The following is a 27,233-nucleotide window of genomic DNA, read 5'->3' as shown; positions in this document are numbered from 1 at the left end:
TTTGCACGGAGAGTTTGTCTTGATGTAGACGTGGACTCTCAGGATAGCGTGGGATATCCCCTCCATTTTGGCCTCAACTTGAGAGCTTTTTCTGAGCTTGGGAGTTGATTTCAGAGAAAACCAGTGGCACCATCGTGTTTCTCGCGAACTTTGACATTAGAATCAATGGTCAAATCGCAAATCCCTCACACATGCAACATCCCGATTTGAGAGCTTTTTTTGAGCTTGGGAGATGATATCTGAGAAAACCAGTGGCACCATCGTGTTTCTCGCGAACTACATAAGAATCAATGGTCAAATTGCAAATCCCTCACACATGCAACATCTCCATTTGAGAGCTTTTTTTGAGCTTTGGAGTTGATTTCAGAGAAAACCAGTGGCACCATCGACACCATCTTGTTTCTTGCAAAATTTTACACATGAATCAATTTACAACCTGGAGGTGGAAGCGAGCGCGGCAACAGAGCGGCGCGAAAAGTTGATCGCAGACGAGGCGGAGCCCTTTTTACGGCCGATCCGGAACGCATGAATGGAGGAGTGAGTGAGTAAGCGAATGAATGAATGTGAAAGTTGCACACTTCTTTTACAAGTCGCTCCAACGCGGTCGCGCTCCGCCGTTACCTCCCGCCCCTCCTAGTGCCCCCCCCCCCCTTTATTTTTCCCTCCTCGGTTTTTCAGTCGTATCGACACTTCCGAAGTTGGTCAAAACGAAACCAGTGCGGACCGCTAGCTGAAAAAAAAGAAGAAAAAACCTGACGCAGCCTCGTTTTCTTCTGTCGCCGAGTACGGAACTGCGTGAGTTCGCCGAACGCGCGTTCTCCGAGAGGTTGTCGAATAGGTAGGTTCTGAAGGAGGAAATCGTGGTCAGAAGGCTGATTATTGAAATTGATGGACAAAGCGATAGACGTAAGAGATAGGGAAAATGAAGTGATTCTATTGGTGACAATTGGTGGTTGGAATGGACGAAGGAGGTAAGTAACTGACTAACTAACAGCAACCCATGAGAGACCCTATAATTGAATCAGTGAGTTCGAAAACACACTAACTCGGGTTTTTTTCGATTTTCAGCAGCAATAAAAGTATAAAGAGGCTCGCCCGCGCGTACCATATGTAGCGCCTTCGACATCCGAGAGATACTTCAAACGCTACACCGTCGCACTGCGCCTGCTGGAGTGTATACCATGATTTGAATCAGTGAGTTCGAAAACACAACAACTCGGGTTTTTTTCGAGTTTCACTTTTTTACGGTTTAGTAACACTTATGGATAGAAGCATCTGCATGCAAAAGGGAACTTTGAAATTCCAATCGAAAGTGCTTGAAACAGCGACGGGAAAAGGGGAGAATCGAAGTATTTCATTGGAAATGCCAATTTTTGGCCATATTCAAGGAAAACGGGTGACCATCCGATTTTGCGGTTTTCTTTTTTCGGTTCAGTATACCTTGTGCCAACAAGTTATATAAATATTCAAGCGTTATTCAGGTCGAAAAATATACATTTTTCAGGGCAGACCATGAAAAATCAGTATCTGAAAGTCAGTGAGAACGAAAACACATCAACTCAGAAATTTTTAAACGCTTAATTCTCTATCATCAAACATGGTGTATCGATTTCAACTTGGTGCTTTACAAAGTCTCTAAGTATTTGTCCTTTGGCACCAAAAAGGTTTTTCTGAAACTAACTTTTTTCCGAGTTGGTGTGTTTTCGAACTCATTGGTTCAATTAGTCCATCCTTTCCTCCTTAGTCTATGAGAATCACCCGTTTCAACCAATATGATTGCCCCATACTCCCTTTTCTTCTTTGTCTATCGCTTTGTCTACAAACTCAGTAATCAACCCAGAGGGGCGACGAGTTTTTGTAAGGGCAGGGAGCTTTGCCCACCCCTTAAAAGTCGGCCCTTTCCTCCCCGTTTTAATTTTCCCTCTTCGGTTTTCAGTCATATCGACACTTCTGAAGTTGGTCAAAGCGAAACCAGTGCGGACCGCTAGCTGAAAAAAAAAGGAAGAAAAAACCTGACGCAGCCTCGTTTTCTTCGGTCACCGAGTATGGAACTGCGTGAGTTCGCTGAACGCGCGTTCTCCGAGAGGTTGTCGAATAGGTACAGTGAAAAAAAAGTTACGGGCTCTATTAACATACCGTACGTTCCGGGCTCCGAAATGGGCAAACCGAATGCACATAGTTCCTTTTAGCGTAAATACGCCCAATTACAAAGCTTGAAATCAGTTCACGGGTCTGAAAGTAACTCGCAAGGGCTCGGCGTGTAGCCCGATTTACCGTGCTAAGGAAAAACGTCGTATGAACATTCAAGAGTTGCCAAATTTCCTCCGATAGAATGTTAACTTTTACGGAAAGTTGTAATTATTTTCTTCTGAAATTTTCAGAGGATTCAGATCTGATAGAGAAGGCGATTCTCTGAAAATTCGGAGGAGAAATATTCGCAGATTTTCGCGAGAATCCGTATTATTACCCGGAGAAATGTGGCAACCTCTTAAGGCTCATACGACGTTTCTCGTTAGCACGGCAGGGCAGAATAAGCTATCGACGGTGAAACTACCAAACCACGTATCTCGTTTGCGGTGTTTAAAAATCTACGCTCACATTTTATTTTTTTGAAGTAAACCAAATCAATATCATTCCTTGAAATTTTCACGGAATTTTCTCCGCACAAAGAGGAAAAATCACAGAAATTTTCAAGACTGGATGTTAAGTAGTTTTTCATTTGAAAAATAAAGTATGACAGGAAGTCTGCGACGTCGCAAACCGAGATACGTGGTTTGGTAGTTTCACCGTCGCTATGCTCTCCCGATGTGGCACGTCGACTTTTAAAAGCGCTCCGCCAATCACAAGCTCCATCTAGTTTTCAATCAACTTCCAGCGCTCTCGTGAGATAAATCGTGGCAAATAAGATAGCTCTTGACAGTGGCGAGGCGTGAATGATCGATTATCGATTTTTCCCCGTTTGAAGCTGTGGTAAGGAATCGATCATTAAAGTGTTCGCTGTGAACACCCTGTTTATCGATCCTTCTCCATAGGTTTAAATGGTAGACCAATCGATGAATCGCAAAGCACGCCACGCTGCTGCTCTTGAATTCAAATAAGTAGGCACGAAAGCTGCGGAAAGCGAACGGACATTAAATCAACGTTATGCTGTAAAAAACTTTCTACATTTATAATCGAGCCGTAGTTTCGTGCTGTTGAATATACAGGGTTTCACAGGGTTAAACCGTCCAGTCGTAGGAGAGAGATCTATGAGTCAAATTATGACTATTCAGTCATCAGCCCCCCTCCCCCCCCCCCCCCCAAGTGCCTCAGGTCGGAGCTAGGCCCCCTTTATCTTTGCAATTTTTTCGAAAAATCCTGTTCTTTCCTGAATTCAACGATGAATGTAGGAGAAAACTAAACAACGTACCGAATTTTTCTGTTAATAGACACTTAATTTCTTGGGAGTGCATTGATAAAGGACAGTAAAAGTATACTGATTTTTGGCGAGCCTGTTTTAGTAGACACCCTGGTCTACCGTGATAGCGAAGAGGGCAGTAAGTGTCAAATTTTCGATATCGAGTTTCCTTCAAAATTCGTTTAATCTCTTTTAGATGAAATCACTGAAATAGCTAAAACAGCAAAATTCATCTTAATTGTATGTGAACGAGACATGAAAAAGCCGCAAGTGCGCAAGAAATGGCGTAGTTTCAGGCAAGACAGCAGTAAGTGATATTCCTCCAGAGAGCCAATGAAAACCGTGCTTTCAAGTACAGGGCCGCCCTCTTCTGCAAATTTCTAAGCTGAAAATGCGTTTGTTGTGTGTCCAAGACGCAACCACGAAAGCATGCAGAAAATATCACTTAAAGCTGTCTTGCCTAACAATAACCTAGCATGATTATGAACAATACCCATTTCACGTAATGTAAAGAGGCTTGTCCGCGCGCACCATATGTAGCGCCTTCGACATCCGTGAGATACTTCAAACGCTACACCGTCGCACATGCATTCCGATGCGCAAATTGCCTACACTGCGCCTGCTGGAGTGTGCACCGTGTTTTGAGGTGTAACCCGTCTACCCGCAATCCACGACGTAGTTTCAGACAAAGCAGCAGTTAGTGACATTATTTATCCAGAGAGCCAATGAAATCGGCGCTTTCAAGTAAAGTGCCGTCCTCTTTTTCCGATTTTTAACCTGAAAATGTGTTTGTTGTGTGTTCAAATCGCAACCACGAAAGCATGCAGAAGATAGCCTGAATGGCTGTCTTGCCTAACAACATTGCCTAGCATAGAAATGAAAAATTCCCTTTTTATGCATATTTGAAATAAAATCAGTCGATTTTTAATCATTCGAACGATTTCTGGGAGTCTCTCGGACGATTAGTGGCAATTTGACAAAGAACGGAGGCTTCTTATTTCAATAAAATTTTTAGTCTGACGCTTCGGAGCCCGTTTGCTCAAGACGTCATTTTTGCACTTACTGCTCTCTTCGCTATCACGGCAGTTTTGGCGAGCTTGTTTTCGTAGACACCCTAGTCTGCCGTGATAGCGAAGAGAGCCGTAAGTGCAAAAATTAAGTTTTGAGAAAATGGGCCTAAAAGCTTCTGAGTGGAACGTTTTTTTAAAAGAAGCCTCCGTTCTTCGTCAAATCGCAACCAATCATTCGATTGACTCTTAGAAATTATTAGGGGGATTAAAACTCGACCGATTTTATTTTAAAGTACATGAAAAAGGTAAAATTCAGTTTCATGTTAGGTTAGTATTTGGCAAGACCGCCGTAAGTGCTATCTTCTGCGTGCTTTTGTGGTAGCTTGTTGGACACGCAACAAACACATTTTCAGGTTAGAGATCGGCAGATGAGGGCGGCATTCCTCTTGAAAGCACTGTTTTCATTGGCTCTCATGCACCTACGGCTGTCTTGAAAAAAGAACTATGTCATTTTCTGTGCACTTACGGCTTTTTCATACGTCTCGTTTTCATTAAATTACACTGAAAAAAAAATCTCGGTGTATTCACTAAGGAAAGGGTAAAATTACCAAGAATTCAGGGTTCTATTTGATCCCAGTTTTTTCTTGGTAAAATTACCATTCATGGAATTGGTAATTTTACCGTGAAATCTCGGTAAAATTATTGACTTTCTCGGTAATTTTACTGGACCCCAGTAAAAACGCCAATATTTTTTATCGACTGTGGTAGAATTACCGAGATAAAATGGCAAATTTACCGGGAATTGATTACCAATAAAAGTGGTCTTCTTACCTGAAAAAAAACAGTAAAAATACCGGTTTTTAGGTAAGCTTACTAGTCTGCCTCGGTGAAATTACCAATAATTGGTAAAAAAAGTGAGATGGTAAAGGTACCAACGGACCTTGGTAAAAACGCCGAGAATTTTTTTTTCAGTGTAGGATGAATTTTGCTGTTTTAGCAGTCTCAGTAATTTCATCTAAAAGAGTCCAGACGAATTTTGAAAAAAAACTCGATTTTGAAAATTTTGCACTCACGGCTCTCTTCGCTATCACGGCAGTAGTGGTTCGCGTAAAAAGACGCACGCTACCGCGAGTTAGGCGCCGCGTCGCGTCGTTCCTCCCGGAGCAAGTCCGGAGGACGGTGACTCTGAAGAATTTCCTTTCTCCTTCTCCGGAAATACTCGGGCGTTACCGACGAGGAATTTTCATCCTTATGTCATCGGCGTCGCCGTTGCGGTCAGCGTCGCGGCTGGTTCCGCACAGCTTGGAAAAGCATTTCGGCCAATAGCTTCCGAGTATGCAACAACCCGAGTATGTTTACAGGCCTCAGTAGCATAAAAACTAGATAGTTAGGAAAGGAATCAAATATTTTGTATTTATTACGTAGTCGAACATTAAGTAACGTAAGCGTCAAAGAACAATTGGATTGCATTTTGCAACAAGGAACCACTATTTCTGGCTCTTCCATAAAATCACTTTTCTGCATACATTGGGAAAAAAACACCTTGGATCTATAGAGTCCAGACTCTTGAAAACATTGACAAGAAAAAGGACTCTTGATTCAACCAGATTTAAGCTTAAATCAAACGGAACTCCGCTCAAATTAAGAGGCTTGGTTCTTGATCTAAGCTGAAATCTGATTGAATCAAGAGTTTTTTTTCTTGTCGATGTTTTTAAGAGTCTGGACTCTAGATCCAATGTGGTTTTTTTTCCAGCGCAGGGAAACTCATGGTATATATATGTTATTTCTAAAATGAGCCAGAAATAGTGGTTCCTTATTGCAAAACGTGGTCCAATTGGACGTATTTCTGCCAAACGGAACCAAAGACAGGTGGGAAAGAAGGATGTGCTCGTTAGTCGAGGGTCGTTAGAGTGACCGTAAGCCAGGTTTGAGATCTTTTCCCATTTTATTACCAAGAAATTACTTATTTTTGGGGGAAGTTATGAAAATTCTTCCTTGAAGTTTTCAGACACTTTACATAAACTACGAACAAAACTCTCTGAAAAATATACTCCTTTCGAATTTGTCAAAAGTGCCAAACTTTTAAGGACACACTGGAAAAAAAAAAAAAAACACATTGGATCTAGAGTCCAGACTCTTGAAAACATTGACAAGAAAAAGGACTCTTGATTCAATCAGATTTAAGCTTAAATCAAAAGGAAATCCGTTCAAATTAAGAGGCTTGGTTCTTGATTTCAGCTTAAATCTGATTGAATCAAGAGTATTTTTTCTTGTCGTTTTTTTAAGAGTCTGGACTCTAGATCCAATGTGTTTTTTTTTTTTTTTTTTTTCCCCAGTGAACGTCCGAAGGTTCGTACGGCGTTTTTCTTCAGCACTGCAGGTTCGAGGTGTCTTTCCGCCGGCTCGCGATGGGGGGGGGGGGGGGGGGGGGGGGGGTTGGCGTGGCAGCAGCGCGACTTTGTAGCGGTTCAGCTCCGCGCGCACATTGGTTCCAGACCCGATCTAGGCGGCATTAATTAGAATATCACCCTTACCAGCGTGCAACATATGCTTATATGTGTTTTTTGGGTCGCTGATCACGAATTTAAAGTCGATTTGACCCTATCGTTAACCATAATATGGTAAATATGCGTAAAATAGCAAATTCGCACTCAACACGGGATTAATAATTTGACAACGTGGCTCTGTGCTTGAACTATGATAATCTTGACAAATTTAATGATTATAGTCATCAAGAGCGATCTACTATTTTACTAATATTTAGACCCTGGTATGACCGTGATATTTTTGTTGAAGAGGGGGGGGGGGGGGTGTTGTTACATTGAATAACTTCACGAAGCATCCAGTCAGCACGATCTGTTTTTGGAATCTACTTCTGGTTGCAGTTTCAGAAATGGCAGTATAAAAATTCAATAAAAGGGTGTCGCCCCTATCAAACCATTTCGACCAGTGAGCAGGAAAAAATTCACGAAACTGCAATGCCTGTTGATTTTTTAATTCCAGAGCAACCTTAAATTTAAAATGTTGTAATGTATTTTTTTCGCTTCAAATGGCAAAAGATATTTGTCTCTGTACCATGCATAGGATTACTTAGTACTAACTAGAAATGGCCACTTGAGACCCGGCAAAGTACCTAGTTGTTTTGGGCCGTTTTGGTAGTAGTAGATCATTTTTAACACGAAAAATTTTGATCTCCTCAGAGTTTTGCACGCCCATGGAAATGATATTTTTGGGTAATTCTTTGGAAAACCGATTAAATAAACTTCCTTTGGATGAATATCATAAGAGAAATAGTTTTTTGACATTGCCTGAGAGGTCGAACGATATCACCCACCCGTCACGCGAGCCACATCCAATACTCATGAGGGCTGAGCAGGCGACTTTAAAAGGCTGTATTTCACAAATAGGCAAAAACTGGCAAAAGATATTTATATCTACATCATGCCTAGGATTAGTACTAACTAGAAATGGCCGCTTGAGACCCGGCAAAGGCCGGCAAAGTAGTTGTTTTTGGCCGTTTTAGTAGTATTAGATCATTTTTAACACGAAAAATTTTGATCTCCTCAGAGTTTTGCACGCCCATGGAAATGATATTTTTGGGTAATTCTTTGGAAAACCGATTGAATAAACTTCCTTTTGAATGAATATCATAGAAAGAAGTAGTTTTTTGACATTGCCTGAGTGGTCGAACGATATCGCCCACCCGTAACGTCCCACATACAGTACTCATGAGGGCTGAGCGGGCGACCTTTAAAAGGCTGTATTTCACAAATAGGCAAAAACTGGCAAAAGATATTTATATCTACATCATGCCTAGGATTAGTACTAACTAGAAATGGCCGCTTGAGACCCGGCAAAGGCCGGCAAAGTAGTTGTTTTTGGCCGTTTTAGTAGTATTAGATCATTTTTAACACGAAAAATTTTGATCTCCTCAGAGTTTTGCACGCCCGTGGAAGTGATATTTTTGTGTAATTCTTTGGAAAACCGATTGAATAAACTTCCTTCTGAATGAATATCATGGAAAGAAGTTGTTTTTTGACATTGCCTGAGAGGTCGAACGATATCACCCACCCGTAACGTCCCACATACAGTACTCATGAGGGCTGAGCGGGCGACCTTTAAAAGTCTGTATTTCACAAATAGGCAAAAACTGGCAAAAGATATTTGTCTCTACATCATGCCTAGGATTAGTACTAACTAGAAATGGCCGTTTGAGACCCGGCAAAGGCCGGCAAAGTAGTTGTTTTCAGCCATTTATATGGAAAATTACGCGAAATTAACGTAAAATAGCGCTATGTCTAATGGTTTATCTAGAGCCATAGACTTAATCTAAAGTTATGATTTAAACATCGTAAACCTTCAAATTCACTTGAATATTAGGATTCTACCTTCAAAACCTTGTTTCTTTGCCCAAAATGGCGACAAACCTCTATTAGGAACATCACTCGAATGAGATAAATGAGGAAATGGATACAGCCGCAGAGAGAACGGCCTGCGCGCTCACCTTTAGGAGCTTATCATTTCCTTATCACTCATCCAATCATCATGATATTCGGCCGAAATACCCTCCAGAGTATGTAGTGTCGACCAGTTGTACTATTTTTCAATTTTTCCAAAAGTCATTTTTTCGAATTAATGCCGCCTAGATCGGCCTCGGAACCAAGAGTGCGGCCGTGGCGCGGCGGGTCCGGTCCTTGCTGAACGCAATGTCAATAATCGTCCGGCGCAGCGTCGGGGCCGCAGCGGTGTTTCGCTCCGTTGTTCGGGACCGGGAGTCGAAGGGGCGAGGAAGTGGAAGTGTCGCTCGGCGTTATAATTTTCCCATTTCGCGTCCGCTCATGTAACCCGGGCCCCGGAGCCTGGATTCCGCGTCCGAAAACCCGCGGAAAAATGAAATTAAATGGGTGCCCGCGCAACTCCCGGCGCGCTTCCTTCTCGCCTGTCGGGTTCGCGCTTCGCACCTCTCGGCCGCTGTCGCGCGCCACGCCGTCTAGCTACCGTCCAACGGAAAAGAGCAGGAAGCAAAAAATGAAGTTTCAAGAAAATGCATCTACACAGTTAGAAAAATAATGAACCAGGTGGTGCTTAATGACCACTTTCAAAGAATGGAGATGTTGCATGTGTGAGGAATTTGCGATTTGACTGTTGATTCTTATGGAAAAGTTCGCGAGAAACACGATGGTGCCACTGGTTTTCTCTGAAATCATCTCCCAAGCTCAAAAAAAACTCGCAAGTTGAGGCCAAAATGGAGGGGATATCCCACCCTTAACTGAGAGTCCACATCTACATCAGGACAAACTCTCCATGCAAAGATGGGGAGCAAATACATTAGCAGGGTTGCCGTGTTTTCAGTTTTGGAGTCCCCAAATCAAGTGGCAGCCCTGTCAATGTATTTGCTCCCTATCTTTGCATGGAGAGTTTGTCTTGATGTAGACGTGGACTCTCAGGGTAGGGTGGGATATCCCCTCCATTTTGGCCTCAACTTGACAGCTTTTTTTGAGCCTGGGAGTTGATTTCAGAGAAAACCAGTGGCACCATCGTGTTTCTCGCGAACTTTTACATAAGAATCAATTGTCAAATCGCAAATTCCTCACACATGCAACATCTCCATTAAAGGCATTTTTTCAAAATTTACCGTTCTTCAAAGTGAGTTGACCTTGTGATCTCGCAGAGCAAAGTGCCCTTTTTAGGCGACCCGTATCCCTTCAATTTTGAGTTCAGTCCCAAGACCTTTTAGGAACTTAAAAAAATGGCCGAGGTGGTGCTTGATGTCTAGTCTCAAAGAATTACGAGCATTTTTTCAAAATCTGCAATCCTTCAAAGTGAGCCTTCCACGTGAATTTGATAAAAATCATGTGTTGCAACCCCTCCCCTGCTCCCCCCTAAGTTTTGTCATACCCCAAAATCACATGACGTGCATAAGGGAACCATTAATTTGGTCATCTATAACGCATTTTTTAGGTATGGCTGTACACAGATTTGCCGGGGACGCCGGACAGGCAGATACACTTTTTTCAAAAAAAGTTATTTTTGCGCCAGGCACCCTGAAACGCATAGAAATGACTAATTTTCAATTTTTTTTCTTCTTGGACGATGACTATATGGGTTACATTTTGCAGTAAGGAACCACTATATCTGGCCCATTCTAGAAACAACATACATTCCATTGGTTTCCCTATGCAAATATGTGCTTTTATGGGAGAGCCAGAGATAGTGGTTCCTTATTGCAAAATTGAATCCATATTTCCTCTACCCGCGAGAGAGCGAGAAAGTAACAAGCGGGGAAGCTCTGAAACGATCACATATCAGAAAATCGCTCAGCCGTTTTCTGTGTATTTGTTCTTTTGCTTCCGGTGCAAATTCACCGCAATCCTCAAGTTCTCCCGGGAATGCTTTTGTGGCATTTTTAATAGAGACGTGAGTGAGCATCTGCGGACGACGACGCAAGTGCAGCGGCAACGTCCGCGTGGCGTCGCGTCGCGTCTTGGGTCGTCAGCCGTCACAATGGACGGACGAACAAGGCTCGCGTGACGCCGACATCCCGTCCGATCTTGAGCCGCTTCAACGTTGCATGGCGCACACTTCCCTCGCTCCGGAATGCAGTATCCAATGCGCTCATTTATTGCTTTTGATTTATTTTCTTCCCGCCGCCGCGCACCGCAACTAAACTAAAAAGCATAATTGAAATATAACCGTCCACCAGACAAGGAGACTGACTACCACGAGCTAAGTAGAGTTCCCTTTATACCAGAGAGTCAAGACAACACCCCCTCCAAGTGGAGTCACAAACGGGAATAAAGTTTAAAGAAACTAAACGTTGTTTGTAATCTTTGAATCGTCCCATTCTCCAAATTCCTTTCTCCGTCCCCTTCTCTCATTCCGTTTGTTTCCTTGGCCGAACCCGTAATTCCCTGGTCCATTATCCAGAATATAATCTTTGCAATCGAGTGAAAATGTAATCTTTATTCCCGTTTGTTACACAGTGAAGGCCTAAAATACGGGAACCAATCAGAAATGGATTCACATTGTCTTGACTCTCAGTACAAAGGGAACTCTAGTGCTAAGGAAGAACACCGTATGAGCCTTCAGGCGTTGCCAAATTTCCCCCGGCAAATCACTAATTTTCAGGATATTTTTTCATATTTGTCTACCAACTACTCAGGCAATTTTGTTTGTAATTTGATCTAAAACGTCTGAAAATCGCCAGGAAAAATATTCATAATTTTCCTTAAAAATTAACATTTTATCGAAGGAAGTTTGGCAACTCTCGAATGTTCATACAGCGTTCTTCCTCTGCACTGCAGTGTGGTCCGCCAATCTCTAATTGAAACCATCAGAACAAGACAGGGTAAGAATAATACGTCTGAAAGTTTTGTTCCCTCATCAAGCGTTTTCTTGCGTGTACTGCTGTGATAGCGAAGAAAGCAGTAAGTGTCAAATTTTCGAAATCGAGTTATCTTCAAAATTCGATCAATATAGCTAAAACAGCAAAATTCATTTTAATTGTATAAAAACGAGACATGAGAAAGTCGTGCCGTAAGTGGGCGAAATATGACGTAGTTTCAGGCAAAACAGCAGTAAGTGACATTATTTCTCCACAGAGCTAATGAAAACGGGCCTTTCAGGTAAAGTGCCGCCCTCCTAAGCCAATTACTAACCCGAAAATGTGTTTGATGTTTGTCCAGAACGCAACCACGAATGGATGCAGAAGCTAGCACTCACGGCTGTCTTGCCCAACAATAGCCTAACATGAAAGTGAATAATACCTTTTCTATGTAATCGGAATAATAATTATCGCGAGCAATAACAGTATAAAAAGGCTCGCCCGCGCGCACCATATGTAGCGCCTTCGACATCCGAGAGATACTTCAAACGCTACACTGTCGCGCACACACCCCGATGCGCAAATTGCCTACACTGCGCCTGTTGGAGTGTATACCATGCTTTAAGGTTTACCCCGTGCACCCGCAATCCACGCACGAATCGCTGGTGGTAGAATATTCTGCCATTTTAGCGAAGAGAACCATACAACACTGGAAAAAAAACAAAAAAAAAACCACATTGGATCTAGAGTCCAGACTCTGAAAAACATCGACAAGAAAAAGTACTCTTGATTCAATCAGAATCTAGCTTAAATCAAGAACCAAGCCTCTTAATTTAAGCAGATTTCGTTTTGATTCAAGCAAAAATCCGATTGAATCAAGAGTATTTTTTCTTGTCAATGTTTTCAAGAATCTGGACTCTAGATCCAATGTGTTTTTTTTTCCAGTGCTGCGATGAAGATACCGGTTTCGTGGTTACGTGGTTTCACTATCCGCACGTGCATCGAGCCTTGACCGACGTCACTGAGGGTAGCTTGCGCTAATTATCAATGCGACCTCGAGGGGAAAAATTCGCGGGTTATTTCTTCCGGAGTTCGCAAACCCGATAGCGAGGCGAGGGCACCAAAAAAATGAATAGGTAATGACCGAAATGCTGGGTCACTGCGACGCGAAAAAGAGGCGGCCAATCTGATTCTGTGACGTCGTGACGTCGGGGGAGTTTCACGTTTTGTTTACGATGTAAATGAGTGGAGGGGTTGACTTGCACGCTACGCTCATAACTCCGACTCGAGTGCTGCCGTGCTAAGGAAAAACGCCGTATGAGTATTCGAGAGTTGCCAAATTTCCTTATAAAATGTTCATTTTTGAGGAGAATTATGCATGCATATTTTTTTCTTTATATTTTCAAAAACTTTAGGTGAAATGGAGATGTTGCATGTGTGGGGAATTAGCGATTTGACCACTGATTCTTTAGTAAAAGTTCGCAAAAAAACACGATGGTGCCCCTGGTTTTCTCTGAAATCAACACCCAAGCTCAAAAAAAGCTCTCAAGTTGATGCCAAAATGGAGGGGATATCCCACCCTACCCTGAGAGTCCACGTCTATATCAAGACGAACTCTCCATGCAAAGATAGGGAGCAAATACATTAGCAGTGATGCCGTGTTTTCAGTTTTGGAGTCCCCAAATAAAGTGGCAGCCCTGTCAATGTATTTGCTCCCTATCTTCGCATGGAGAGTTTGTTTTGATGTAGAGGTGGACTCTCTGGATAGCGTGGGATATCCCGCCCACTTTGGCCTCAACTTGAGAGCTTTTTTTAAGCTCGGGAGTTGATTACAGAAAAAAATCAGTGGCACCATTGTGTTTCTCGGGAACTTTTACATAAGAATCAATCGTCAAATCGCAAATTCCTCACACATGCAACATCTCCATTGCGAACAAAATTATCTGAAAAATTGGAAGGAAAATCTGCATAAGGTTACCAAGAAATTCGTGTTTCATCAAAGGAAATTCGGCAGCGCTTGAAGGTTCATACAGCGTTTTTTCTTAGTGCTGCAGAGTGGTCATTCCCTTCTCTTCTACCCTTTTCATTTCCGATGTTGCCATGCTAAAAAACAATACATAAGAAGGGTGGAAATAAAAAAAAACGGCTAAGCGCCACCTTCCTGATTAGAAACTATTTTTTGAAATCAAGTTGCAAAGGTAATGCAGTGAAATTGCTGTCGTTTTATGCTTAAATTGAAATTTTACAGTTTTTTCAATAAATGCAGATATGTTAAATAATCAAACGATCAAATGAAAGGTAGACAGTTTGCAATGTAAAGGAAAATGCAACCCATCTGAATTTTATCGCAATAAAGAATCAGAAAGGACCCTTCATTTGGTTGATGGGGAACATACACATCACTCGTATGCATGGCAGTAAATTTACCATGTGGTCTCAATTTAATGCAAACCGTGCTACATGGGATTCAGGCGTTGCTAAACACTGTAAAATAACCTCAGAGCTGTAAATTAACTTTCCTTTGGAAAATCTCTTCATTTTGATCTAACTTTCACGATAAGGATTGAAGTGTATTTCGGAAAAAAAAACCACTGGCATTGCATTGTGGCCAACATTGTGCAAACTTTGGTTTTCATGTTCCTTAGAAGCCAAAGTCTCTTTCATTGTTTCTTCTAATTCCTAATATCTCTTCCGACCCGAATAATACAATTAATTTCCAATATGATGACTGGAAAAAAAACAGATTGGATGTAGAGTCCAGACTCTTAAAAACATTTACAAGAAAAAATACTCTTGATTCAATCGGATTTTTGCTTGAATCAAAACGAAATTCGCTTCAATTAAGAGGCTTGGTTCTTGATTTAAGGTAGATTCTGATTGAATATCCAATGTGTTTTTTTTTCCAGTGAATGTAACCCTCCTGTCCAAAAAAATTGCGAATCAAATTCTTGAAAAGTTTGAAGAAAAATTCACAAACTTTTCGGGAAAAAATCAGAAAATTTCCATTTCATTAGAAACATTTGACATAGGCTGGATCCTTGTACAAGTTTTTCGTCGACAAGACAGCACTCTCTTCGCGTCGTCGGAATGGCTCGCTGTATGCAGCAGAAATGATTGATTACGCCATTCTAGATACATCTATTTTCTTCCATGCAAAAAAGGGGCATTAGGGCAAACGAGACTGAAGACTGCGACACATGGTGTCACTCTCCCCTTGGAAGAGCTTTTCTGGCGCAATGAAGTGTTCGCGATGAAGCACGCGCCAGAGGTGAAGGCTGCGGAAATCGGGGAAAACCCTGTGAGTCACATCTCGTCACCCCCTCCCTCCCCCTGCTGGGCCGCCCAAGTTCACCCCGTCGCGCAGCGGGGAGATTGAAAAGCTTCTATTATTAACCATGGGATTCATTGCCACGCTGCGGGGGGTTTCCTGTCTTGTGGAAAAGTTGACTGGTGTTTTATTGGAATCAGGTACAAGTGGCAATGTCAAAATTTTTCCTGCCCCAACCCCCAGCGGTTGGTCATAAAGCGCATTGGGTCGAGAGGAAAGGTCGCAAAATATGGGTTGCACGCTGAGTTTTAACCATGATGTCTGGAATGGATCATATTCGATATTGATTCGATGTATCTTTTGGTTCAGAACGATAGAACATAACCTCAAACAAAAATTTTAGGAAGAAATTAGTTTTATTAGTTATTAATTAGTTAGAAAAGCTGAAAATGAGAAAATTCCTAAACATTTCACCTTTCACTTGTGATTGCCATCATGCGGCACTCATAAGAATAAAAGATCCATCACAAAAACCCCGTTCCTAAAGATCACTCAATTGACTTTTGAGGCTACGTTAACATGTTGAACCAATCGATACATTATAACCTGTTTGATATATACAACACGATCAATTGTTGACCATGCTCAATGCTCATCTCCTGATTTTCCGGAGCTGACTGCCTGATAAGAATCCGGAGTTTTCTCCCTTTTCCCCGGAATTTTCTTGAGAAAAAACTATATGTTTAATTCTTTGGAATGGGCCACCAGATAAGGTACGAATTTCAGCATTCTGATAAATGTTTCTTAACCAAAATTTTACGTAAAACACGATGCACACAATGAAAATTGCCGAAATTAACTCCTTACGAAGATATTTAATGATTCTCGTTGCGTGAATTCAAACCACCCGCTCATGAAAACTCAATGCTCTACGTGATTCACATCGCGCGCTAAACGTTATCATGACAGTCTCTGCGATATAAAAATCTGGCAACCTCAATCTTGACGCTTTGGCTCAGTTATAGCAAATTGCTAATATTTTGAACAACACATGGTGGGAAATGAACATTGCTCGATTGAGAAGCTTGCTGAAACTGTTGTAGTGCGCGATTTGACTCACGTAGAGCTTTGAGTTTCTTGTGAGCGGGCAGTTCAAATTCCTCGTAACCAATGTGAAATAAAAACGTTAATATCTTCTTTAGGAGTTGGTTTCAGTAATTTTTGTTGTGTGAATCGTTTTCTACGTGAAATTCTGGTTAAGAAACATGTAACAGATTGCTTATATTCGTACCTTGTCTAGTGGTCCATTCAAGGTATGATTATAGATTTTTTCCATCTCTCAGGCGATTCTGTGGCGCCTATAAGAATTTTTAGTTCCAAGAATGTTTTTGGTGCTTTCATTATTCGGTCAATGAAAGCTTTTCTATTATTTTGAAAAGCTCGAAGATTTAAGAGGTCAATCATGGTGGCTCACCTTAGAGAGCGTTTCGCGCCCTCTGGATGTTGAGCCGCGTAGCGGCCATTGAGCGTACCCCCACTACCCCCTAGTATGTTATACTTCGTTCTTTACTTTCGTATCATCACAATATGTCGGTTACTTTTTCTTACCGCACTACACCGCTCAAATCGGGAGTACCAGGTCTTATAAATACATTGTCTCCGAATGTGGCGGGCCGGGGTTCATCAGGAGTCGTGCTCCGAAACCTCATGGCTCACGTCTTGTCAGTTCGATTCAATCCGTCTCTTTCAGACTGGGAAAGGTGTAGGGCGAGGGGGGGGGGGGGGGGGGGCACATTGATGGAAGACACGCACCATCTCACTCGACCCGCGAGTTCCGGACGCGGGTCCTTATGAATCGACGCGTGATGCTGAAAGAGCGTGAGTCCGAGAACTCAAGTGCCTTGGCTTTCTTTTATATCGCAGGAAGCTAGGGCTCATGAGCTTCTGAACTTGCGCGCTTTTAGCGTGCATAGGGCCTGATATATTTTGAAGGGGCACCGATGCGGTGCACTGGAGTCAGGACTCGGAACTCCTGTTTGTCGCTGCCCCCGAAGCCGAGCTGAGGTTCGTCCCAACTTATTTTCGGCCGCTTCCTCCGACTCTGTATCCCCCCTCCGCCTATCCCTCTCTTCCTTGCATCACTGTTTCCTCCTATCCTGATACCTCGAGCGGAGAGCTCAGGACGACTCGATTTGGACGCATTCGAACGAAAACAGTCTATAAACTCCGTCGAGGGGTCTGGGATCTGGGAAAGCCGGGAATTTTACCGGGATTCGTCAGGGAACGAGAAATCTACTCTATACCTATAAAGTTAAAATTTCTACAGCAGCAGCCCGTGACAATGGTGGTAACAAAAACTTAGGAGAAAAAACGGGAAACAAGGGCTAAAAAGTACACAGGAAAATCCGAGACGTTCCGGCTCAAAATTGAACCATTTTCAGTCGGAAGAATAAAAATAAAATATAAAAATTCCAAATGGAAACCTGCAGACTACATGATGGCCGAGAGAATCAAACCGGAGAGGAGAGGGAAAAATACTGATTATAATAATAATATGCACGCGTAACAAAGCTCACGGCGTAATGCACGTAGTTCCGTTTGGCAGAAATACGTCCAATTCTGAGGAACCGCTGGGCCGATTTCTTTGATTCTTGTTGCGAACGAAAGCTGTTGATGTCCAGATGATACCAAAAATCCGAAACTTTCAATATCCGCTCCTGCGGGGCGATTATTGAAATTGATGGACAAAGCGATAGACAAAGAAGACATAGGGAGTATGGAGCGATCTTATTGGTTGACATGGTTGGTTCTTATAGACTAAGGAAGAAAATGATGGACTAACTGTCGGGTCTTTAGTAGGTTGCCGTTAGTTAGTCCATTACCTACCTCCTATGTCCATTGCCACCACCTGCTTCCACCAATAGGATCCCTCCAAATCCCTTTTGTCGTCTTTGTCTATAGCTTTGTCTATCAATTTCAATAATCGGCCCGCTGAAAGTTTTCCGCGCTCTCACGAAGCGGACGATCGAGGGTCCAGGAAGCGAGCTAAAGTAGCTAGTGTCCAATACTGCCGTGTTAAGGGAGAACGCCGTATGATCATTCTAGAGTTGCCAAATTTCTTTCTATAAACTGTTAATTTTTAAGGCAAGTTATTAATATTTTTCCTTGAAATTTTCGGGAACTTAAGGCGAAACATTGCGAACAAAATTATATGACAAATTGAAAGAAATATATTCATATGTTTACCAGATTATTTGTGTTTTATCAATGGAAATTTGGCAACGCCTGAAGGTTCATACGGCGGTCTTCTTCAGCTCGGCAGAACAAAACCAGGCCAGGGAATTCGTCGAGAAATGCATCTAGAAAAAAAGTTCGATCGCGCGGTGTCCTATATCGGCCGCTCTTTTTTTTGTTTCATGTATGGCCGTACTCTCGGCTCGGTAATAACCGTGTCCTTTTGGTCCAAGGATGCAAATGAGCTTCGACGGAACTTTTTCGCTAGTTCGCTTTGATTTGATAGTATTGGGTTACATGACGACGGTGAAACTACCAAACCACGTATCTCGGTTTGCGACGTCGCAGACTTCCTGTCATACTTTATTTTTTAAATGAAAAACTACTTAACATCCAGTCTTGAAAATTTCTGTGATTTTACCTCTTTGTGCGGAGAAAATTCCGTGAAAATTTCAAGGAATGATATTGATTTGGTCTACTTCAAAAAAATAAAATGCGAGCGTAGATTTTTAAACACCGCAAACGAGATACGTGGTTTGGTAGTTTCACCGTCGATGAGCCGAAGATGCAGTTCCTACATAGTAAGAAAAAGTAACCTACATTTTCTGTCAGAATGGGGAGTAGAACACAACGTAACCTAAACGCGCGGTTAACATTTTGGGTTACATTGAGAAATCTTTCGGTTGAAAATTTGTGACCTCATTAAAAATCAGGCGCGAGTTGCCGGGTTCACAATCATTAGTGATTATCCAATGCGCTAGCCACTCGCAATTCGAAACCTCTGAGTGACATCGGAATAGACAAGAGTAGGTACATTAGTTCAGCAGCACTCTTTCCTCATCCGCCAGGAGTCTCAGATTAACCTACGGTTTTGGTAGATTTAACACAAAATTCGTTTGATACACCAAGTCCATTTGGTGACTGAAAAAAATGTAACTCAAAGTGACCATAAACACCGAAATTTTTAATTCTGCAGTTACTATCCCTTGTTCGTATACTCTCTTTTTTGTGTCCGTTTGCAGTTGTATCTCACAGTCCTCTTTTTTTTTTGTTACAGTGTGAATCAGATCTCTACCCTCGAGGACTTCCAAAACTTGCCAAAGCTACAAGAGCTTTTCATCCGGAAGAATAACATTCAGCATTTATCGGATATAATTTACCTGAAAAGTTGTCCGTCGTTGCATTGCCTGTGGCTGGATGAGAATCCTTGCGCCGAGCATGACAAGTAAGTTTCTACTTAAATCAGAAAAAATCATCAAATTTCTTCCTGATGTAAAACTCGTTCATACGCACAGGTTTGCCGGTCATAGAATACCGGGAAACGTCAGAGAATTTTAAATAGTTAGGAAAAACCTGGAAATGTCGGGGAAAAATTGTTGAGACACCTTTGTTTGCTTTCTTGAATAGGTTTGACGTTACGAACAACTTTTGCTTGAAACCTATTCCTATTTATGTCTTTTTGACCCTCTGGTAGTGCTATACCTTTTCCCGGGACTAGTTCCGAATTCCGGAACTTTTGAGATTTTCATGCATTTTCTCGGAACTTTTGAAATTCTGTTCCGGATCTTTTGAATTTTCCGGAACATTCTCAGAACTTTTTAAAAAATCTCAAAAGAATCCCGGAACTTTTGACGGTCGTGGAGCGGTAGAAATTGGAGCAAAAATATTCCGAATCCCGGAATTTTTGACGAACATGGAATGGGAGCTCTGCATCTGGCATAACTTCAATTGTCAGAGAATTTTATCAAAACGTGTTTGGGAAATTCATTTTTTAAATTCTGTAGCGACCCTGCATGCACCGATACCACTTTTCAAGTTGTTTGGATAATCGCTCACTAGATGGCGCAAGTTTACTTGCCGCCAGCGTCCGCCTGCCCAAGTCTCGGGCTGGTTTTCACGACCTCCCGAGCTTGGTAGCAGTAAATTCCGGAGGCTGAGCTGCACTGAGGACGGCCTAGCAAGGCCGATACGCGTCTGCAGCTGCCTTCCTGGACAGGCCCGCCACATCCCAGCTCGGGCCCTGGTACCAATTTTCTGGCCCCCTAGCATCGGAACCTTCGAATTGTTGCATTCAAAACATCTATAGATTTTTCTTTGAGGGGGCAGATGATAATGTTCAATTCTATGGGGAGCCGGGCCCCCCTGGACTCCCCTTTCGTACGTCTATGGCAAGGGGAGTTAAGCCATTGAAGTCGAGGATGCCCAGAAAGGAGCCTCTTAGCATCCGACAACGGAAGAAAATGAAACACAGTTACTAAAAATATCATTCTACATATACTCAAAATCTTGAAAATCTCTAAAAAAGTAAGAAAAATTTTATAGTGCCCTAGCGTGTTTTTGAAACTTTATTCACCTTTTGCGGAATTTTTAGGGTAATTTTTTCACTTTTTCCTACGAGACAAGGGTTACACATGAATTCGTAGTGGTTTGTCACCTGCGTCACGGGCCCTCAGGGCCGGGCCCGGTACCAGGGACCCAGTATCCCCCCCCCCCCCCCTTGTGGCGGGCCTGTTCCTGGATGGACGTAACTAGTGTTGCTCCAAACAGCATATCTCTCAGAGGGAAATTTGTGCTCGAATGAGCCTTTCCCTCTGTATTGAGATTTTCAGCTTTATGCTGATTTATTTCAGGCACGTTGGCAAAAATACTCCAACACTTTTCAAGTATTTGCGAGCCGAATTTTTATTTATTCGTGTTTCAATCGCTTGCTTTCGATTATCGTCATTTAATTTTTTTTCTGAAAGATGGAATTGAATTTGCCCGAAACATTCGCGGGGGCCAGTAATTCTGTCGTGCTAAGTAAAAACGCCGTATGAGCATTCGATTGTTGCCAAACTTCTCTCAGAAATTGGTACTTTTTCAAAAAAGTTATAAATATTTTTCCTCAAAATTTTCAGACTTTTTGGATAAAATTACCAACAAAAATCTCTGAAAAATCGGGAGAGAAATATTCATTGAGTTTCCCAAAAATTCATGATTTTGAAAGAATGATTTCATGATTTGAAGAAATTTGGCAACATCTGATGGCTTATACGGCGTTCTTCCTTGGCACGGCAGAATTATAGTTGGTAGCATCTTCATGCTCAAGCTTAATTCACTTGTCTCTGTTGTAAAAGGGGATTTGAAGCGCCTTCAATATTGGGTGTAGGCAATTAATTGTGCTCTGATTGAACCAATCAATCGTTAACTTGCAGTCGGAAATCTAACATTTAGCGATGGGAATATCCTCAATTTTAATTGTGTCCTTCTGTGTCCTTGTATTATAATTTTGAACTTTCATGGCGTTCATTTTGCCCGCTTGCTTGCCAATAAACAACATTGGGTTCGATTTTAATTTGCAGAGATGAAGGGTGTTACAGGGGTGCATTAAGTGCCGTTCGGTCAAACGTTTCACGCGATCCAAAATTTTTTCCTCGTTCACTTCTGAAAAATTCTCTCTTTTATCACCAAATTTGTCAAAATGATGAACCTATTTTGCTCTCAACTTTTGAAATTTTTAAAATTTGTCGTTAAATCCGTGCGGATTTAACTTAAAGTCAGTTGTTTTTTAGTTAAAGAAACGTTATTTTGCTGTCGTTTTTTAAACTTAAACTCGACGATAGCAAAACGACGCTTTTTAACTAAAAAAACTGATGTTGAGATGAATCCGCGCGGATTTAACTAAAAAAAAAAAACCCAAATATTTTCGATAAGAAACTACGCTTCAAGTCAAAATAATATTTCGAGAAATTTTGGTTTTAGTGTAGTTCTTCCACCTTCAATCCCTCTTTTTAAAGTGCTCAAGAGGTCCTAAAGGCAGGACTCTTTTTAATTTTGTCGTGTGATTCATTTAGCAAGTGAACCTCTCTCATATTTTTTTTTTTTTTTTTTTAACCATATTTCTGTATTTGACACCAACATAATGTGTCTTCTTCTTAATGAGTCTTCATTTTTCTGTTTACTTTCACAGTTATAGACTGACCGTCATTAGGAATTTACCCAATTTAAAGAAATTGGACAATGTAGAAATCACGCCAGATGAAAAGCGAGAGGCCGCACGAAGAGGTCATATTTTGCAGCATCCGGACTTAACGGATACTTCTCCAGAGGTAAATTTCCTTGTCTACTTACTGTTCCGTAGGGTGTTTGCTGGTCTGTAAAGTCCAAGAAACACGAAAAAATTATCTTATTTTAGCTGGATCATGTGTAAAAATCATTCAAACTGCCCTGCGGGCTGATTATTGAAATTTATAGACAAACTGATAGGCAAAGAAGACATAGGAAGTATGGGACGATCCCATTGGTTGAAACTGGTGGTTCTTATGGGCTTAAGGAGAAAATGATGGACATACTAATAGGTCTCTTGTCGGTTGCCGTTAGTCAGTCTATTACCTACCTCCTGTGTCCATTGCAACCACCCGCTTTCACGAATATGATCTCTCCAAATTCCCTTTTCACTCTTTGTCTATAGCTTTGTCTATAAATTTCAATAATCGGCCCGCTGGAGTTTTGTAGATTTCATTATGAACTTTTATATGTACGTCCTATTTGGACCGCGTTAAGCAGAAAGGAACCAAGCTACATCAGCTATTGCCAAATTCAATGGGGCAATTAATTATTTACATGAAAACGGTTGTGCGGATTGTTGTGCAAAGTTCTGTGAATTTTCCCCATAGTAAAAAGCAAATTCCTTAAAAATTTCGAAGGAATCTGCACAAACGTTCTCCTGTAAAAAATTAAATTGTCCTGTTAAATTTGGCAATAGCTATCATTTTGTCGAAACTTGGCTACTGTGTATGAGAAAATGCTTGATTTGGCTGTTGGCTGGCAAAGCGTATTCAATTTGCCACTATAACGGATTTTTGTTAACTTTTTTAAATGTTCTTAATCATTTACCTATGTGTAATGATTATCCTTCTTGTTTTTGTTGTTCAAGTGATTTTTCCAAAAGTGTGAATCAAAGTTTGATAAAATTGAAGTAAATCCAAAATTTTAATACCCACCTGATTTTATTTTTTTATTCCAGGAATCTGAAACTGAGGATGTTCAGTACCAGAGATCACAAATTATTGTAAGTTTTTTAAGCTATATTATTACCTAGCTGAACTCACTGTATTTTATTTGCATTAAAGTAGCTAAGAAGGTTTAGACTTATATATTTATTGGAGACCACTTCCAAAAATATTCTGATTCTGTTTTGTCTAGCTTCATTTTATTGAAATCAGTGAAGGTCCTGTCTGAATTTAGAAATTAAATGAGTGTTTGTTTGATAACTCCATTCTTTTATCACTATCCTTCTCCAGTGAGTATAAAGTAAAATTTAAAATATTTTAGGTGAATGCATGCAGAAGATTAATTCCTACGTTAGTTACAGGCCACCAAAAAAGGGATCTCAGTGTCTCAAAATTCAAAATGGAGATATGTTACTAACATTTTGGCGGCGAAAAAGTCTAAATAACAAAATCCAACTTCACTACTTCCCATTGAATCATGTGACTTTCTCACATTCATCTTGCAGTTGTCTGCAGAGTTTTTCTGTCAAGCTTAGCCTAATACAAACTCTTTTCTCTCACTTCTTTGTTTCAGGAGGAACAATCTAGGCCATCTCCAGAGTCAGAAGATAGTCCAAGTAGAGATAGAGATATTTATGAATATCAACCAGCTCAAGAACAAATTAGGTACGTTTCTCCTCAGGCTCAAAATGATTTTGGACAGTTCATCATAAGTATTCTAACAAAAATTATTCTCTCTTCCTAGATACACTCCTTTTAAATATTTGTTTTGCTGAATAAATTGTACCAAATTTTCCTCCCAGAGACCTAGTCTCCACTACGTTTTCTGGTGGTTGCTTAATACTCATTCACAACCCGTTTCAACCGGTACAACCGGTTTTATCAGAAATAGTCGAAAATACCTAGTATATTTCTTAACCAATTTATTTTTTTGAACTGTCAGGAAACATAATTTTCTGAAACGTTTCACTGCACACGCAGTTGTATTAAAAATTTGCCAAAATTGCGTTTGAAAATACTTGAATTTATTCACATTTTTATATTTTAAGCCAACCTGCCATGAACCATGCAGGCCACCTCTGAATCTGAAGTTATTTTGAAACCTTACGAAATATATCATAAAAATCATTTTACTGCACTACTGTTGTGACTATATTGCTCAATTAAATTTAATTTTCAGATATGTATTTCTTTCTTTTCCTTCCTCAAGAATGTAAGAGGTAAAATGTTTTCCATGTTTCAATTCATCGATTTTTTCTCCTTTGAGCTGTCGTCTTTTCCATCAAAAACTCAAACTCATTTGAAAGGAAATTATATTTGAAGCCTCAAGAAGAAACTACGAAACACTAACTATCTGTTTTCATTTGTTTTTTTTTTTCCAGTTACACTAACTCAACAAGGTATCACTCTAGTCAAAATCACTCATTACCTGAGGTGTGTTCTTTCATTTTATTATCATTATATTATGTAAATGTTTGTATTTAAAATTGTTTGTTCCATTAAAAGAGAACAGCATTGTTTGGAGTGTGCTCAATTTGTTTAAATGTTGAGCCATCCAAATCCCAACAATTTTGTCTAAGAATTGAAGAAGATTGTCGAGTAATGAAAGTTAGAATGTTGAAAGATTGACAGTTAAATATTTAGCTTAACAGCAGTAAACAATCCCACTTTTCATTTTTCTTTTTCAAAAGGAAGTTTCTAATTCGATAGTTTAAAAATGTCTGCAAAATAGTATGCACTATAACTTATCAAAGGAGCAATCAAATAATTGATCCATTAATACCTTGTAAGTTCCTACCCATTTTTATTACTCGCCTCTGAACTCAAGTCAGTATCATTAATCTAATATCCTAAAAATAGTTCTGTAGAGTATTCTGTTCCTATTTTCTCTGTTTCTGTCTCTCAAGAGATGAAAAAAAATCCTTGTTAAATTTTGTTCAAGTGTAACAGCGCAGTTTGTTCAACGTAACGCTCGGAAGACTTTTGATATTTCATAATGTTGATTATCCAAATGGTCTGCCTGACTTATTCATTATAAAAATCAGAATTTTACCTCCTAAAGAGTTTAACCTAGAGTTTAAGAGTTGGTTTATGATTAAATTTGATCCTGAATTTGACCTAGAATTTGAGCATTCTCAAATACTCCTAATTTCATTACCCGGGGTTTAAAATCGAAATACTAAGCACTTATGACAAGTTCTTTGAGGAAACAAGAAGAAAATTTAGCTAAAATCACTTCATATTATTGTTATTGCTGTCGAAATAACGAAAATCTCAAAATCAGAAAAATTTAAGGTCATTACATCTTCAATGGCACAATAATAAAAAATATAGTAATTGAGCTATAAGTTACTGTTGCGTCAGTTGAAAGAAACGTATAGTGCTGGCACTAAAAATGAGAAGCATTTCGAAATAGCAAATGTAAAATTTTTGTGGGAGAGCTGGAAAATGATTGGAGAAAGAATCTAAGGGCCGTAAGTTTTGTATTAAGAATTTGGAAAAGTTTAAGAAGTTGATGTCTGTACAAAATAAGTTTTAGGTTGGTCATACTACGATTATAAATATTGACGAAAACATTATCTATCATAGAATCATCAATATATCGTAAACATCGATACTAAGTCGATAGATGGCTGAGCTGTTAGTCCAGAACTGGCCCAGTGTAGAGCATACAGCTCAGAGCTGTCGCTCTAAATCAGAGGATTAAAATAAGCAATACTTGTTTTCATGAGTCTGGCAATTTAGTCTTTCGCTGCCCTGTAGTGTAGTTAATGTTTCTGCAAGATTCTGTTGAGATCATCGTAACCTAAGTCTTAAAATCTGAAATCAGAATATGCTAAAGTAGAGCTGAACCACATCAGTGAAAAAGGAATGCATATTCATATTTTTTACTAACATTTTATTTTTTATCTATTTAGGAAAATAATGTAGGAAATAATCACCATAGTAATTGGGGCTCAAGACAAGGGCTTCACAAAGAAAGTAGTAGCAGTGAAGGAAGTCCGACCAACGGCCATCGATACATTCCAAATTACTCGTCGCAAGAAGAGAGTTATGTACAGACATATCCAAAAATAGTTTCTCATGTAAGTATTTTCAGCTTGTATCTTATACCTCTATAACTTAAGGTGAATATCGAAACTATTTAACTTTAGAAATTTTTCTGCTGAGATAACACCAAGTCATTAATGCTGTTTTTATTTTTGTGACTGCGCTATCAAAATCAGCACAGCCTACTTGCAGTCTATTTTTATGTAATTCCAAGCAAACTTTTCATTTCATTACTGTAGCCAGTATCAGTGACGAGATCCATGAAAAAGGACCTTATCTTTCGGCAGAAAATTCACCTTTACTTTTTGCGAAAACTTAAACTGCGTTTCTCTATAACCTAAGATTTTTGTCTTGAAACTTCAAGACTTATGTATCGTTCAATTTTTTGAGTTCTTTTTTTTTTAATCGTATTATAATTCTTTCTGTTTCGTTGTGTCACAGTCTAACAATGACCTCAGGTCGCAGGAAATTCTCTCCAGACGAGCCTCAATCCTGGGCAGGCGCTCAGCCTCTAGAGTAAGTTTAAATAACATATGTAGTAAACATTCTTTCTTTATTTTCATTCTTTTGAAGAGTACTTTTAGTAAAAATTTAGACTTCAATCTGAAGGAAATCCAATCAGTATAAATATAGGGTGCCCAAGTGAGCCCCACTGCTATCTTCGATGCATGGTCACAAAATCATGAACGAATTTTGACTTGGGAATACATTTTTCCAATTGTAAACGATGCGTAGATCATGAAGCATCCTTAAAAACGAGTAACAGTAACTCAAAAAGCAAGAAATACGCAGTTCAAAAAGAGCAAATTTTCTTCGATTTCAAAGCACCACCATTTTGCGCCGAACCAAATAATGTCATTTGGCACCAATCTGAAGTGAACACAGGCTCCTACGACCTCCATCAAATGTCTTTCTACCTTTTGCATTTGAAAACAATAGGAAAGTCGAAACTATATCT

The 27,233-nt window shown here is 40.3% G+C and overlaps 1 protein-coding gene across 1 annotated transcript in view; it reads left to right on the top strand.

Annotated features, from left to right (window-relative positions):
• The window catches only part of LOC109040220 (uncharacterized), an 83,134-nt gene that overhangs the window by 48,383 nt on the left and 7,518 nt on the right, over positions 1 to 27,233 (top strand). Inside the window, exons 3-9 of the mRNA XM_019056048.2 lie at positions 19,291 to 19,458; positions 22,183 to 22,321; positions 23,239 to 23,283; positions 23,799 to 23,890; positions 24,607 to 24,658; positions 26,143 to 26,310; positions 26,717 to 26,791. Coding sequence (XP_018911593.1) covers positions 19,291 to 19,458; positions 22,183 to 22,321; positions 23,239 to 23,283; positions 23,799 to 23,890; positions 24,607 to 24,658; positions 26,143 to 26,310; positions 26,717 to 26,791 — 739 coding nt within the window. The remainder of the gene's footprint in view (positions 1 to 19,290; positions 19,459 to 22,182; positions 22,322 to 23,238; positions 23,284 to 23,798; positions 23,891 to 24,606; positions 24,659 to 26,142; positions 26,311 to 26,716; positions 26,792 to 27,233) is intronic.

The sequence above is a fragment of the Bemisia tabaci genome, chromosome 9 (assembly GCF_918797505.1).
Source record: "Bemisia tabaci chromosome 9, PGI_BMITA_v3".
In the NCBI taxonomy this organism is placed as follows: Eukaryota; Metazoa; Arthropoda; class Insecta; order Hemiptera; family Aleyrodidae; genus Bemisia; species Bemisia tabaci.
Note: the sequence above shows the minus strand (reverse complement) of the source record. Positions and strands in the feature narration are given on the sequence as shown.